Source organism: Myxocyprinus asiaticus, chromosome 23 (assembly GCF_019703515.2).
Source record: "Myxocyprinus asiaticus isolate MX2 ecotype Aquarium Trade chromosome 23, UBuf_Myxa_2, whole genome shotgun sequence".
Taxonomy (NCBI): Eukaryota; Metazoa; Chordata; class Actinopteri; order Cypriniformes; family Catostomidae; genus Myxocyprinus; species Myxocyprinus asiaticus.
Window position 1 is genome coordinate 23,082,680 of NC_059366.1, and position 16,060 is coordinate 23,098,739.

At 36.4% G+C, this 16,060-nt stretch overlaps 1 protein-coding gene across 1 annotated transcript in view; it reads left to right on the forward strand.

Annotated features, from left to right (window-relative positions):
• LOC127414017 (melanopsin-A) overlaps window positions 1–15,792 on the forward strand; it is a 29,322-nt gene extending 13,530 nt beyond the window's left edge. The window contains exons 4-11 of the mRNA XM_051651659.1: window positions 1,444–1,647; window positions 6,696–6,867; window positions 7,511–7,672; window positions 8,065–8,172; window positions 9,323–9,518; window positions 12,221–12,391; window positions 14,078–14,146; window positions 15,244–15,792. Coding sequence (XP_051507619.1) covers window positions 1,444–1,647; window positions 6,696–6,867; window positions 7,511–7,672; window positions 8,065–8,172; window positions 9,323–9,518; window positions 12,221–12,391; window positions 14,078–14,146; window positions 15,244–15,507 — 1,346 coding nt within the window. The 3' untranslated portion in view covers window positions 15,508–15,792. The remainder of the gene's footprint in view (window positions 1–1,443; window positions 1,648–6,695; window positions 6,868–7,510; window positions 7,673–8,064; window positions 8,173–9,322; window positions 9,519–12,220; window positions 12,392–14,077; window positions 14,147–15,243) is intronic.
• The last annotated feature ends 268 nt before the right edge of the window (window positions 15,793–16,060 follow it).

The following is a 16,060-nucleotide window of genomic DNA, read 5'->3' on the forward strand; positions in this document are numbered from 1 at the left end:
AAATTATGATCCAACGTGAATTTTCTTGATAATAAAATATGATCGTGCTGGTAACATGTGCATGTAAAATGGCTAGAAATAGCATTTTAGCTTAGCGTAAAGCTGACAATTTACACAAGGTTTATTTCTATTTCTTCTGCTCCAAACTTACTTCAAACTTACTTCTCTGTCTGCTCGTATGAATGTAACACATCATATGAAAGTGTTTCACCGCTGTTCAAATGCACTTTGGATCGCATCATTTATATGTATAAATGTTTTCCATCTGAAAAGAACTAAATATTAAATGAAACAAATGACAATAAAATGCAAAGTAATCTCTTCAGTAATCAAAATACTTTTTGAATGTAACTGTATTCTAATTATCAATGATTTAAATTGTAACTGTAGTGGAATACAGTTACTTATATTTTGTATTTTAAATACGTAATCCCGTTACATGTATTCCGTTACTCCCCAACTCTGCTTGTATCTTTCTTGGAGAACTCTTACTTTGACACATTAATACACGTTTGTCAGCTTGCTGGTGATAATGGAATTTGGTAAAATAGATGCTATTTTCTCGTTGTAAAAATGTGCAGTGTGCATAAAATGGTTACTGATATACTGTACGTGAATGTACATAATCGAAACGGCAAGTAACAAGGTAGCTGCATATAGAAAAATGAATAAAACGAACCATTTACTGCAGAAACTGTACTCTCCTCCGCCATGTTGAAAGATGGTCTCCTCCCAACTCGGACACTTGGGTCTCAAAATTATCTCTGAGTTTCCCAGTCGTAATTACATCTTGAGGGGGCCATTTATGTGCCACTCCTGAGTATTATTATTTACTTATTATTATTATTATTATTATTATTATTATTATTATTATTATTAGACACTTATTCAGAATAAATCAGAACTACTGTATGTATTTATGGTCATTGTGATAGCATGTGAAGGCATCATGAGAGTGTGTCATTCATTATGGCCAAAAGTGTACATGGCCACCCCCATCTAATTAGTAGGTTTGGCTGGGACCCTTAATTTTAATTAAGTTAGAAATCTTAACAATAAATCATACAATGATATAAAATTGTGTGCTTCCAACTTTATGTGAGCAGTTTTGGAAGGGCCCTTGTCTGCTTTATCATGACCATCTCCCTATTAATATCAATGCTTTTCAGACTAATGCTGCCTTCAAATGAAATACAGTGTGCTGTTAAGGTGTCCACATATTTTTGGCCATATGGAATAAGAGTATTCCATTCATGAAATTGTACATCATGAGGGCTAAAATGCAAAAATTGTGAATGTGTCTTGTACTTTGTTATAATACTGTACACAATTCAGTGCCACATCATTTCCTGTCTCCTCCTTGGTTATAAATTAAACTGAAATATAAACTGTATATTGAAGGTTTTTATGGCTTTCACCTAACTGATTTGTCTCCCTCTCCAGGTTGTGAGTTGTATGCATTCTGTGGGGCTTTATTCGGCATCTGCTCCATGATCACACTCATGGTCATCGCAGTGGATCGATACTTTGTGATCACGCGGCCGCTAGCCTCCATCGGAGTGTTGTCTCAGAAGAGAGCTTTTCTGATTCTTTTGGTAGCCTGGGCTTATTCACTTGGTTGGAGCCTGCCACCCTTCTTTGGTTGGAGTAAGTGATGAGCTCAGAGCCTCTACTGGACAGCAGCATTTCATAAAAAAAACAGTGTATTCATATGCCATATTAGAACATACAGTATATAAAATATACAGTCAGCCTTGTATATTTATATAATATATGATATACATATGACATACTGAACCCTTACCAAAAAAGTATTAAAACTTAAACCACACTTAAAAATGTATGAATATCATTGAGTTATCACTAAACAGAATATCAAACTAAGTGGCATTTATTTTAAAGACAGCTCATGCTCACTTTTTGAACTTAACATTCCACAAAAAGAGGATTGTTTGGCTTTAAATTATGAAACAGTTAATATACTGTTAATTAATATTAAGATAAAAAGTAGTTGGACCCTTTCTGGTTGTCAGTGTGATGAACCTCACCTGTGTGAACTTCAAACATTGAGTACCTATAAATACCTTGGTGCTAGTTGGGTAAACGTATTAGCAAAAAGTGAATTACAGTAGTTTTGAAAAAAAAAACTAGTATTATTCGTTTGCAGATTCCGTTTTGTTTTGTTTTGTAATGTAAGAAATTCATGCATTTTTAAATGTGGCTTAAATGCTCAAATACTTTTTGGCCACTGTATGTGATCCAACTAGGACTTTCGATTTAACACGTTTATTGAGTTTGATTAATAATGTAAAAAATAATGTGCAATTAATCATGCTCCCTGACCATAATAAGGAATAGAGGTCTACAACCTGACCCAGGCCCAAAGAGACTCAAAACACCATCAGGTTTCGGTCCGGGTTCGTGTTAGTTTTTCAAGTATGACTTCGTTTTCGGGTTTGTAACTAATGAAAAAATAAATAGCTCTAACGAAATTGTTTCGCGCATGTGCCGTCAAGCACGTGAAAGGACGAGTTAGGGTCTGTTCACACCAAACGTGTTCTTGCGCGCATCTGCGCTAATTTTCAATTGTTTTCCTATGGAAGCACATGCTGGTCTTTGACCGTTGCACTATGTCTCTCTCTGTTTCTTTGGCATCTCGCGCAGGACAGCTGCATTTTTTAGACACCGCATCAAATTGAAAAGAACTTCCAATTTAAAAGTGCCCCTTGAGACACCTGTGTTCTGATTTTGTTGCTTTGTCTAGATTGTTTTTAGTGCAGGTGTCAAAAAGATTTAATGTTCTGAACAAGATCAGGCTGCAAACAAGAATTCAAGTGACTGTTATACTTTTACACATGATTCCAGATTGTTCTTTACCAAGCAAAGTTTTAGTGCTTAATAAGCCAATTTTCTTCCCCTTCTGCTATAATGTGCTTAGGGGCCGATGTGCCTTGTTAAAACTATGTATGTTTACTTTACTCTTTCGAATGTTGCCTTCGATGCTTACATAAAATTACCAAGAGAGTGAGCGATTTCAAGTCCGGCTTAAAATCTGACAGTATCGGTGGGTCAGGTCACAGGGTCTTGGGTATGGGTCGGGTTCGGGCTTCATTTTAAGGAGTGCAGTCCTCTAATAAGGAATAAGCTTGAAGTATCACCTTCATGAATCTGAAGTCAGTAGGGGGAATTAAGCACAACTCCATCTGTACAGGCAACTTACAGCTGTACAGGCAACAAACCAAACTTACTGACCGCAGACAGTACAAGGTGAGGACGCATTTTTGCGTTCAAACACAGCTGGACAGAGCACAACTCTCGGCGGGTCTTGAGAGGTGTTTTCTAAGTTTCAAACTACCTTTAACTTAACAAAGCATCCTAAAAGCTGTGTTTATGACATGATGCAACCAAAGTGAGACACTTAAAGAGCACCTATTATGGTTTTTCAAATATTACCTTTCATGTAGTGTGTTATATAGCTGTTTGTGAATGTAAAAAAGTCTGCAAATTTTCAAAAATCAAAGTGCACGACAAATGGATTTATTGAGTCCCAAAAGAAAGAACCAATACTGAACACCTGAAACGAGTCGTTAGTAATTCCAGACTTACTTCCTGTACTAACCTATGTAATTTGGTAACAAAACACCCGCCTCTGGTCTTCATTGGCTGTTCGCGAACAGCTTTGACCCACCCTCAAACACTACACTAAGCGGCAGACCAATCACAACAGACTGGGACATCTGACCAATCAGAGCAGAGTAGGCTTACTGAAAGGAGAAGTTTAGAATGAATCCTTTAGAACGGATCATTGAACGGTCGTTTTTGACACTGGGAAAAAAAATGTAATGCTGCAATTTAAATTATGAGCAACTTAAAGTGTTTTTTGACCTTGTGCATGTAAATCTATTGTATGAGACATTTAAAACAAAATTAGGCACGTTTAAAAACCATAATAGGTGCTCTTTAAAAAAAAGCATCCATTTGACGCATGTGTACACAGAAGCATCCTTTAAAAAGTCCTTATAATTAGTCTACCTCGGACGGATTGACAAATTCAATAGCAAAAGGGATTGCTATTGATTGTAGGCCAATGGCTCATGTTCAGTGATACAGCAACAAACAATAAATTGCCTTCTAAAGCCACTTTATGTATTGTCTAGTCAGTGCTTTACTAGTCTGCCACAATAATGTAATGTGTAATTCTTAGAATTATACATACGTATATACATATATATAATTATTTAATCATTATATATTTAATTATTTTTATTTGGAATGTTGATATACTGTATGTGATTCAAGCGCACGTTAGAGCACCCTCAACTGAATGTGCAAGCCTAATAATACTGTACATTGGCAAAGTAGATTTCCTTGAATCCCAGCGAATACATACACAAAATCCCTGCATCAAATCTAATAAACATGTATTATTTTGCAAATAAGTGTCCTAATTGCAGCACAGTATTCTGCTCTCAATGTACACATAAGCATTTAATTGTTTGCAACCTCCGTTTGCTCTTACAGAATTCATAGCGGAATTATCTCACTCAATCCACCACCTGTTGCATCCGATTTCTGCTCCAGGATAAAGCGGCCCATAACTGCTGGTCTTGGATCAGTTTCCCAAAGCCAAATCCAAACATTATCTAAGTGAAACGTGAAAACTGACTCCAGATCAGTGGTTCGGATAACATCTTTCTTCCGACATCACTTGCTGCATTCATGCACAGAGAAAACTTTGTTATTAATGATTGTACATTAAAAAATAATAATAATAATTTTAAATGACATAAAAATAAAAACAATTCTTAAAAAAAGCAGTGTATTTTGTGTTTTAGACGCATTAAACAAAACAAGTTGTTTTGGTAGCATTAAACATGATTTAATCTAATAATAATAATAATGCATTACATCTCCACTTTATACAGACTGAGCACCCCCACTATTTTCAGAAGCACCTTCAGCGATTTTGATCTGGGACCGGGCCTGCTGACATCCCTAGTTGCAACAAATGAGGGCTTTTCCTAAAAACAAATGTCAATGTGCCATTTGATGTCTGTGCATTTGTTTGTGTTTAAGGGCAAGTGTTAATGGAGTTAAGTATTCCTTTGATGCTCACTTAAAAATCCATTTAATTGATGCAGCAGACCTTTATAAAAGCACATCCATTGGAACAGGTAAGCTAAGCATGCTAAATCATCTATGTTTGAGCACATGAGGATGTAAGTTGTTAGCCAATGGCTGGATTTGCAGTAATTGCAGTGTTGGACTGTGATCTTTGCCAAGTAATGTGGTCTCTGAGGACTGAGGCTTTTGCCTTGATGGTGATAGACTGAAAAAGCCTGGTGCTTTCTCCTCTCCAGCACTCTCTATCTCTGGTTTTCAGGCTACTTGCGTTTCACACACGAAGGGTGGCTGTCGCCTTGAATGTTTCTGACAGCTTAGATCTTCCTTGCTGATCCCCACATGAAACTCAGACCTCAGAGAGAAGATAAATAATTGCATCCCACACACATGAAAGCCAGACTGTGATTGGCGGTGATAATAAATAATATGGCTTTAGCATACCGGTACTTAAAAAATATCCTCAGCTATGTGTGCATTGGATAGTATTTCACTGCATTTGCCCAGAAGCCAGCCAGCTTTCTGAAATCCATTTTTCTTTCATAATTTGTTCTAGTCTTTACATTATTTCATTGGCCGTAAAAAGCGTAGTTGCTGGCTATCCCTCTCTTCCCCACACAAATTCTGTTATTATTTAGGTGCACTTGGTCATTCTTTCCACTGAAAAAAAAAACAACTAAAGTTTAATCCCTAAACCCCTTGAAATAAACAGTACTTTTGAAAAATATGTTTAAATGTCTCGCACATGTGGGTGAATATTCAGTCATAGAAGTGCTCTAGAAAAAAGCTTATTTGTCCAACTTGGGGTGAGTCCTCCCTCATGGTGGCCACCATCTTGAGAACACATGACATGAAAATCGGATGTGGGATATTCCTAATTGATATCACAGATCTTCGCAGTTCATTGACTGTCACCAGAGACATATTCTAACAACCAATTGCAGAGGATAAGCAATGCAAAATAATGCTAGCAATTGTTCTACAGGTGTATGATTATCAAAAGAGAGTATAATTTACTGTGTTTAACACAAGTGACTCTGCAAACGTTTGCTAAACAAGTTTTATTATCATGTAATGTAGGAACTTTGACTGATTAATGCCTTTTATTTGCTTAAAAGAAAATGTTTATCATTACCTCCCTGTGTGCCGACATGTTTGTATGAATTGCACCTATCTCTGCGAGTTGTGGATTTCCACACGAGTTTGGCATTCCAATGCACTTTTCGAAAGTAGGAAATCGGAAATTCTGCTTTTCCAAGTTGAATTGAATGCAGTATAAATTTCAATAACACTCGTTATTGGACACTTTTGGTTACAGAATTAATTAATTACACACCCACAAATACTCTTGCGAAAAGGGGTTTTCTACAATGGCATCTGTAACTGAAAACGTTTTCTGCATCCACGTCAATATGAGTAATGTCCAAGACCACTGTTGTACCACTGAAAATGGAGAGCTCCTTTAATATATATATATATATATATATATATATATATATATATATATATATATATATATATATATATATATTTTTTTTTTTATTTATTTTTTTTTATCTGTCTCTGTTCTGCAGGTGCTTATGTTCCTGAAGGGCTGTTGACGTCTTGCACCTGGGATTACATGACCTTCACACCCTCCGTGCGAGCTTACACCATGCTTCTTTTCACCTTCGTCTTCTTCATTCCACTTATTGTCATCATCTTCTGTTATTTTTTTATCTTCCGTTCCATTCGTAGCACTAATAAGTAAGTCCTTTGATACAGATCTAGCACTACAATATGAAATTATGTATAACCTCAGCCCTGTTCTAAAGCTGTTAAAATGGTTATTGAATTGTAAAGCAATATCACACAAGCAAAAGTGCTGTTGTACTGAATTCGTCCACAGGGGATCACAGCTGTGCTGATATTCAGTACAACAGTGCGATTGCAAGTGGGAAGTTAATAGCTAATAACTTGCATTTCAGGCTAAATTTGGTCAGTATATTTTCCTCTGCCAACGAAAATAGTTCCGAATAAGGCCAGAACATCAGGTTTTCTGTGTCGCCAAGAAATGCATAGACTAATGCTGTGAATACAAACTAAGCAGAGTAATACAGAGAGTGAAATGTCCCGGCGTTGATAAACAGCTCTCTTAGATGCTGTAAATAATATTTGCATGTTGTATTATCTACTGTAAATTGAAGTAGTAGTAGTTTTAGTAAAACCCTGCTGAATCATTTGTTGAATGAAACACTGAAGTTCTCCAACACTGTTACTGTATATTTTAATTAACCTTGAAGTATGACCTAGCTAAAATAGATAAGATGGAAATACAGATTTTGATAGCATTAACCTTTGATAGTGAATTAGTGTTGTCTAATTGTTGCTTTCTATTTGTCTTTGAAAGAGCTGTGGGCAAAATTAATGGAGATAACAAGAGAGACTCAATTAAAAGATTCCAAAGACTGAAAAATGAATGGAAGATGGCGAAAATCGCTCTTATTGTTATTCTCATGTATGTCATCTCTTGGTCTCCATACTCGACTGTGGCACTAACAGCCTTTGCTGGGTGAATATATCTTCCTCACACACATACTAATACTCAGCACATGTATATTCTATACTTTTTAGACCATGGTTTCAAAAACATTTTTGGTCAGTTGAATCCCTGTGACCTAAATGACTTATCTGGAGTGCCTCAGGACAGTTGTGTAATGTTTTAACATTTCAATAAATGTAATAATAGATTACATTTGTATGTAAGATCAGAGAAAGTATTATACTGTATTGTTATTGTTTTAATACACATTTTTAGTAAAGAAAATGTGTATTAACAGATCTTGAGCCCTTAGGAGTTTGCAAACCCCTCAGCTGGGACACCCTGAGCTATTAGATTTTGATTTGAATGACTGTGATAATGTGATAATTAATGTATTTACTAATTTTCCATGTATTTCTCAGGTATGCTGATATGCTCACACCGTATATGAATTCAGTACCTGCAGTGATAGCCAAAGCTTCAGCCATTCACAATCCCATCATCTACGCCATCACACACCCGAAATACAGGTACTGGAAGGAGTCACACCTGATTTTCTCTTTAACATTGTTATCAGTCCAAACTATACAGTATACTGTATGATCCACATTGACTGTGGCACTGGCATCATTGACCCAAAGTGGTAATTAAAGACTGAGATTCTAATGAAGAAACTCACAGTCGATGAATACAGAACATGTGCGATTAAATTACCTGCCCTGTCCCCATTAAGGCTAAACACCGGAGGCAAATTTTGTTGTTTCAATTTTACACTAGCTCACTGAGCTATTCAATCACAATAATTGATCACTCACTTTAGAAACAGCCATTGCTCCTAGGTTTAATATGTACATTTCCATTTTGACTGATTTACTTAACCTGAAAATCTGTTCTTGCATATGGAGTAAGTAATCCTGCACATAGCATCCTGCCAGTGCGAAAGGCCCAGAGGGGTAAAAAGACATTCTGATTTTATTTTCTCCCACATTAAATAACAAAAAAACACCATCACAGGACTGATCCATGAGGTAATTGATTGCAATGACATAAGGTTGATTTTGAGAAGTTGATCTTGTTGCAGACTTATGTACCTACTGAGAATCACTAAAATTGCCACATTTTAGCTATCCAGTCATATCACTTTAGCCCCCCTAGGGGCATTTATATTCACATACTTAATCAAAACAAACTTTTCTAATATTTTTTTCCACACATTTTTTGTTGCTTCATCCATATTTAATAATACAATTATAAACTTTGAGACCAAACAAAGACATCTTTCATTAGCGGGCCCGGTTGTACCCAATATACCACTCATGCTCAATCACATAAGCGTTTTAACCCACAGTTCTGAAGAATAGATGGTTTTCTTAGTGCTGAATTGAAAATATTTTGTATATATTTTTACCAGGCTGCACACTATACTATGCAGACTGTGGTGCATATACAGTATTTCAGATTCCAATCAATATATATCAGTAATTACTCATTAGTATTTTTCATAGTGTCTCATTGATGGTTGCTAAATATGATTATTATTTGACAGGACTGTAAGGCTTTGGGAACTGTATGCTCTTAATATATCTGTATCCAATGATTGAATCCTTGCATGCTCTTTGTGAATGTGTATCTAGAGTGGCAAAGTTGTCATAGGCCTGTATCTGATCTGTCTCTTGTCAGGCTGGCCATAGCAAAATATATTCCATGTCTTCGCGTGCTGTTGTGCGTTCCCAAGCGTGATCTCCACTCATTCCACAGTAGCTTAATATCCACACGCCGTTCCACTGTCACAAGCCAGTCCTCTGATCTGTCCGGACATTTTTGCAGAACCAGCACCGGCAAGTCAAGGCTCTCCTCCGCCTCCGACAGTGAATCTGTGAGTGTGTCAGACTGATGGATCTGAAGATTTAATGATTAGTCATCTAATGTGCAGATGTGTTTGTAATTGGCTATACATGTACACTGTTAGACCAAAAACATACTTTATGTAAGTACACATACGAAGATACAAGCACTTCACCAACGCATTGCAAATGCGCAGCCCGGTTGAACATGCTTAATGTGCGTTCTTGCGTTACTGTGGCGGTAACTGACCTCAGTACTCAAGGGGGCGTTAGAATTACCAGTACTTTCAAAATTATGTGCCTTAAACTGAATGTGTTTGTATTCAGGTAAGTTGCTATAAATATATTGACTTTACCTTACTAGCCTAGCATTATTCTCTTCAGACTGTTACCCCACCATGACAGTAGTTGACTTGAAAGAGAATATTCAATAGAAGCGGGCAGTTCATATTAGGGCTGTCACAGTTATGAAATTAATTGAGTTAATTGTCAAACAAATAATTGCAAGTATGATGATTAATTGTCTGTTTTAGAGCTGTGATGATTAATTGCCTTGTTACGGGCTTTCACGATTAATTGTCATATAAATTGTCATATTTTTTAAGGTGTGCTTTTTTTCTGCATGTGTGCTTCATACACCTTAAGAAGTCATTTTTACATATTTAACTTCAAATATATAAATCAAATAATAAAATTGGGATAAACTATGATTTCCTTTTAAGGCTTTAAAAACATATGAATGACATGAAAATAATGGTTTAAATATCAAACTATTTCTAAATACTTAAAATATGTTTCTCTTTTTGGTCAACTTTAGTTTTGATCAGTTTGAAATACACTTGTTTTTTGAACTCATATATTTTTATTTATTATATTTATATAAGCCTACATTTTAATTTTATCATGCAACAGTACAATATTTCTTTCCTAATTTCTTCACTTTCACACGTTATTTTAATGCTCTGATTAAATCCGCGACTCACGAGCTCTTATTTTTCATGAAGCAAAATCTTTGATATTTCGTTTCATCATTCAATCACTCCACAGAAACAGAGTAAGCCTGCGTCTCCTCCTCTTTTCCACTGCGTGTCATTAACACAGCTTGTATGAACCAGGAACATTTACATGATCGTTTAAAGTGAAACCGGAGCGCTTTGCGTTCAGTCACAGTTTATACTTGTTCGTTTATATTTTCGCGGGAGTTTGGCGCGAGCCTCTGCTCATAGTGCGCGTATCAGAGCACTTCACGCGCTCTTCCGGACTGGAGCTGACTGTTGTCCGCGATGCGGCTCAGTGACGCCTGGACTCGGAGTTCAAATGAATGACACAAATGCGCCGTTCATGGTATTTATATAGTGTATTCGCTTAAAATTCCCTTATTTGGGAATTAAAATGTGATTGGAATTAGAATGCCCCAAAATAACCGCGGTTAGCTCAAATAACCGCGATCAGACGGTTATTTAATAATCGCGACAGGCCAAGTTCACACTTATGTCCACTATAGCGCCCCTAGAAGCAACACTGAGAATGCAACACATACTTGCGTTATGAATTACCGTACGACACATTTAGGAACACAACAAACGCACAAAATCTAGCTTGTAGAACTTGAATGCTTCTGCGTTTGCGTACTTGCATAGAGTATATTTCAGTCTTTAGCGTACAATTTTTACATTTATGTTTGTGGATTTTGTCTTTGTGGCACACTTATCCTGTGGAATGTGGGTGATTCTTCAATTAGGCACTTCTGACTACTTGAAATCTTGAAAAATGAATAATTTCCAACCTATATTCCATCAATGCTAAAATATTTATCCCATTTCCTGCAATAAAGATCTGACGTAGCCTTGATGTAGATTCAGTACCACCGCTCACTACACGCATATTACGCAGTCTGCGTAGGGTACCAACGCACGTACATTATTCAAGGATCCGGTAGCAGTCGTGGAACACAGACGATCGCCTCACGCTCCCACTTTCACCTCGTGCTCACACTGCGCCTCACAACTTTCATACCGTATATACCCCTGGCCACCCCCTAGCTCCGCCACTGATTTTATGTGTACAGTCATTTCATTAATCATCAATCATATTAAAAGGTACAAATAAAAAATTTTAAGATACCAACTGAATGATAAAATATTAACGTGACAATCATAAACATAAACTTATGTCTTGGGGTCACCTGGTGCTGCAAAGAAACTATTTTATGGCTCAACCGCTTGCAGCCACAGTGCTCTTTGGGCTTATATTTCTGTCAGTTGGCGGGCATTAAAAAATCAGTTTTGTGTGTTTTTTTTTTTTTTTTTTTTTGCATTGTTTGAAGTTCAAAAAACTACACAACAGCTTTTCGTAATGTTTTTCTTTGTTAAAATAGCCAAATCTATCGGATATTTCCCCCGATTTCCTCATAGGAATGTGTGAGTAACTATGGTCACAGCGCTTTGCTTTCCCCCACAAGTGTGCAGGACTGTATCTATAGAGGGGAAGTTAAAGTCTAGGTAGTGGACAAGCACAAAAAGTGAAATTGTGAAATTCGGGCAAATATTTCAAAACTTTTTTAAAAAAATAATAGAAAAAAGTAATTAAAGAGACATAAATAAAAAGTTTAATTTTTCTTTATACATCATACAAGTCGACAGAAAAGTTGCCCTAATTGAAGAATCACCAATATATGTGTGTCTGTGTTGATGCTTTAATACAGTGTGACCTGCATGTATTTTATTACCTTCAGGGCTGGACAGACACTGAGGCTGATCTCTCAAGCATGGGCTCCAGGCCAGCGAGCCGCCAGGTGTCGTGTGACATTAGCAAGGACACCGCTGAGCTCCCAGACTTCAAACCATTTAACTCATCCAGCTTCAAGTCAAAGCTCAAAAGCCATGACTCTGGCATCTTTGAAAAGGTGACCTCTCAGGCCATATGTATTTCATATGTGGCAAGTATGGAAAGAATGTAATTTGTGTTACAAATTATTTTTTTAGTGATAGTTGACCTAAAAATTAGAATCCTGTCATCATCTGTTTACATTCATGTCAACGGAAACATTGATTTTTATTTATTTATTTATTTATTTATTTTTTGCTGTGGAACATTTACAATAAAAGAGATATCAAGCAGAATGGACAACAGAATACAAATCATATTATTAAAGTGATTTCTAAACTTCTAAAGTGATACAATAGCTTTTTCACTGAACATCTTGTCTTTTGCCCTAGCTCTCAAATCTTGTTCATGCTGCAGCACAGTCAAACCTGCCACACTTATGATATGGGAGAGTGGGGTAAAATGTTTCAGTAGGCAAGCCATGTCTTCCACATAGTGTAGGGAACTGTGCACAATTTTTATCATGTCTGCAACACATACAGCTGCCTGTGATTGAGAAATGGAAAAAAAAAAACAATTATAATAATAAAATAAAAATAAACTAAAAAACATAAAGTGAAAACTGATTGCCTTATGCTTCAGGGTAAACTGTGCCAGTGGCTCATTAAAAACGGATAGTACCCTTTGCATCAAAATGCAGGAAATACTATTACATATTATTACTACTGGCATAAACCATTTGTCAAATAAAGGATCCGTCAACTTGTTCCATTTAGACTTAAGAATTTATTATGTTTGTAAATACAGAAAAATTCAAAATGTTGAAGATTGTATCACTAAAATAAATATTCTGAATAAACAATTTTCTGGAAGGGTTATGGGTATCTTTATGAAAATGTGAATAGTGTACAGGAAATAAAACTTTTGAATGGAACAATGCATTATTAAATGCACTGTATAAACTATAAATCTGTTTTTTTGTACAGTATATACAACTCATTCATGATCATATTTTTAAGCTTACTTTTAAGTAATATTTCTATGCCTCTATGAGATTTATGCTTTCTTCTAAATTTCAGTCGATAGCAGACATCCAGAAAAATATTTAGGCATATTAGTTTTAGCATTGTATCCTTACTCCTTGCTAGAGGGCATCTTATGGAAGAAGTGCCACTGGTTAAATACATCCCACTCTCCACTACACATGTGAACCACCAATGGTATATGTGTGCAGAAAGATGACTTAAAATTGTGTGAAAAATAACTATATTGGTCTTTTTTTTTTGTTTGTTTTTTTTTTTGTTGACCTGTTAGGAGCTTGACCACCCTGGTTACTGTCCAATTTCGTTGTTTGAAAAAAGCATAGATTGTACATTTTGTAAGATAGCTGCATTGTGTTCCAAGTGGCATTAGGGTGAGAATTATAGAATTCATTATTTTTGGGTGAACTATCTCTTTAACATATCCTTAGCTCCTTGGAATTAATTGCAAGTCAGATCAAGACTGTAGTTGCTATGCAACTTTCATTTTCAATTCATTTATGGCCCGACAGTGAACCTAAATCTAGCGCAGCACCACTGAATCCCAATGAAATAGTTTTGCATGTTACTAGAATTGCATGTTACTCATACTAGTTGCAGCATTAACAGATTGCATTTTTTTTGTTCTTACATTAGCTGTATTGTTATCTTGGAAAGTGTATAGAAGCTCCACTGTATGTGCAAGAGCACTCAGCAGTGACCTCACTCTCTCTCTTCTGACCTAGTGCTCCTCTGATGTGGATGATGTGTCTGTGGTTGGACTCAGTCAACCTGACCGTGCGTTCCCTCTAGCTGTAAGTCCAACAGTGAATCTGATTAAATTAAATATAAACCAATATCTCAGCTGACATGCTCACCATTAAGCTTTCACAGAACCCTCTAGGAGGTATAACGTGTAAAATTAGCTGACCCTGTGAACTTTTTGTTCAGGCAGTATTTGAGGAGGAATTTATGAGGTGAATTCATGCCCCGGTAATTTCTGTGAAGAAAAATCTGCAAGCCTCTTCCAGTCTCTTGAGTGCAATTTGATGAATGCACACAGTGCACTTTTGAGAGAAAAATGTTTATTAGAGAATGAATTTTCAATGGAGACAGAAAGCATATACTAAAATTACTGTTCCATGTTGTCAATACTCTCTAAAGAAAAAATATGTGCCCTTGAAAGAATGATTCTAATAATCAGCTTTCAGAGGCCTGTCATACAGTTTATGAATGCTTATCAAGTCATGAGTCATGTGACTTTAGATTTATGCAGGAATGATTTAGTTACAGAGATCATGTGAACGTAATTGTTTAAGTGATAGCATCAGTGATATCTACTGTAAAAATCTCTACTCTTTAAATTACAGTGGCTTGACAAAGACAACATGCTGCTTTTCTACAAACTTAGTTTAGGGGTTTTTTCAAAATCAAAAATTCCTACGAATGTTCAAACAGGCTAATTAAATGCTTGTTAATTCAATTTCCTTCTGTCAAAAAAATCAAATGTAAACAAACCCACAAAAGGCATTTAATCTGCGTTAACTTGGTCTCTCTCTCTCTCTCTCTCTCTCTCTCTCTCTATCAATCTATCTAGCTATCTATCTGACAGTTTATCTGAATATCTATGTCAGTGTCTGATTATACAGCTAGCTGGCGGTGTGTCTTACTGTAATGTCTCCATATAACCATCAAACTTTCAAAACTACAGTTTAACATTTCTGACAAAGCTGAGTCAAGCCAATATCAAATTTGTCTTGAGAAACATTACACATCTAGTCAAGATTTTTTGTGCAAAATAATGTCCCTCAGTTTAGATGTAATAGGCAATCTCCCATAACTGACCAGTTGAAAAGGAACGACATCACAGCAGTAGACATCTATACAAAATTTGCTTCTGTGTTGTTTGCAGGCTGGAGACATTACAGACGTGTCTGTTTCAAGAAGTACAAGTGGTCGGATCCCCAGTATTGTCATCACGTCTGAGTCTAGCTCTTTACTGCCCTTAGTAAGGCCCAGCTATAGAAGTAGCCGCTCAAGTACGTCCAGTGGCAGTGTTGGGGCAAATCCCCTCAGAAGATACTCTCGGGGAGGGGTCCAGCAGGGGGTAGAACATCTCTCCACTGCTCCTGAAACACCAGAACTTCCTCTGTTAGAAAACCCTTGCCCGCAGTAACTCTTCTTAGTGCTTATACCACTTCACCAGCTGTCCAAATCTTATGTTCAAGCTTTGTGTCAGGGTTATGTTTTTTTCTTCTTCTGTGAGTTATCCTGTTTTGTGATGTTGAAGTTAAATGATGCAAACATAAAGTCAAGACAAAATCAGAGAGGGAGTAAACTGCTCTGTATTACAAAATGTCAGATGGATCGTTGTCTTCCTTTTACATGTAGTACCTTACATCAACTGTCACAGGATGTCCAATCTTTGTTTCAAGGGAAAGTTGAAGGGACTGTGCTTTGAATCAGGCAAAGCCACTTAAAGGGATAGTTCACCCAAAAATGAAAATTCTCTTATCATTTACCCTCATGCCATCACAGATGTGTATGACTCCAGTGGTTAAATCCATATCTTTAAAAGTGATATGATAAGTGTGGGTGATAAACAGATACATATTTAAGTCACTTTTTACTATAAATCTCTACTTTCACTTTCACATTCTTCTTTTATTTATGGCGATTTGCATTCTTTGTGCATATTGCCACCTACTGGGCAGGGAGGAGAATTTATA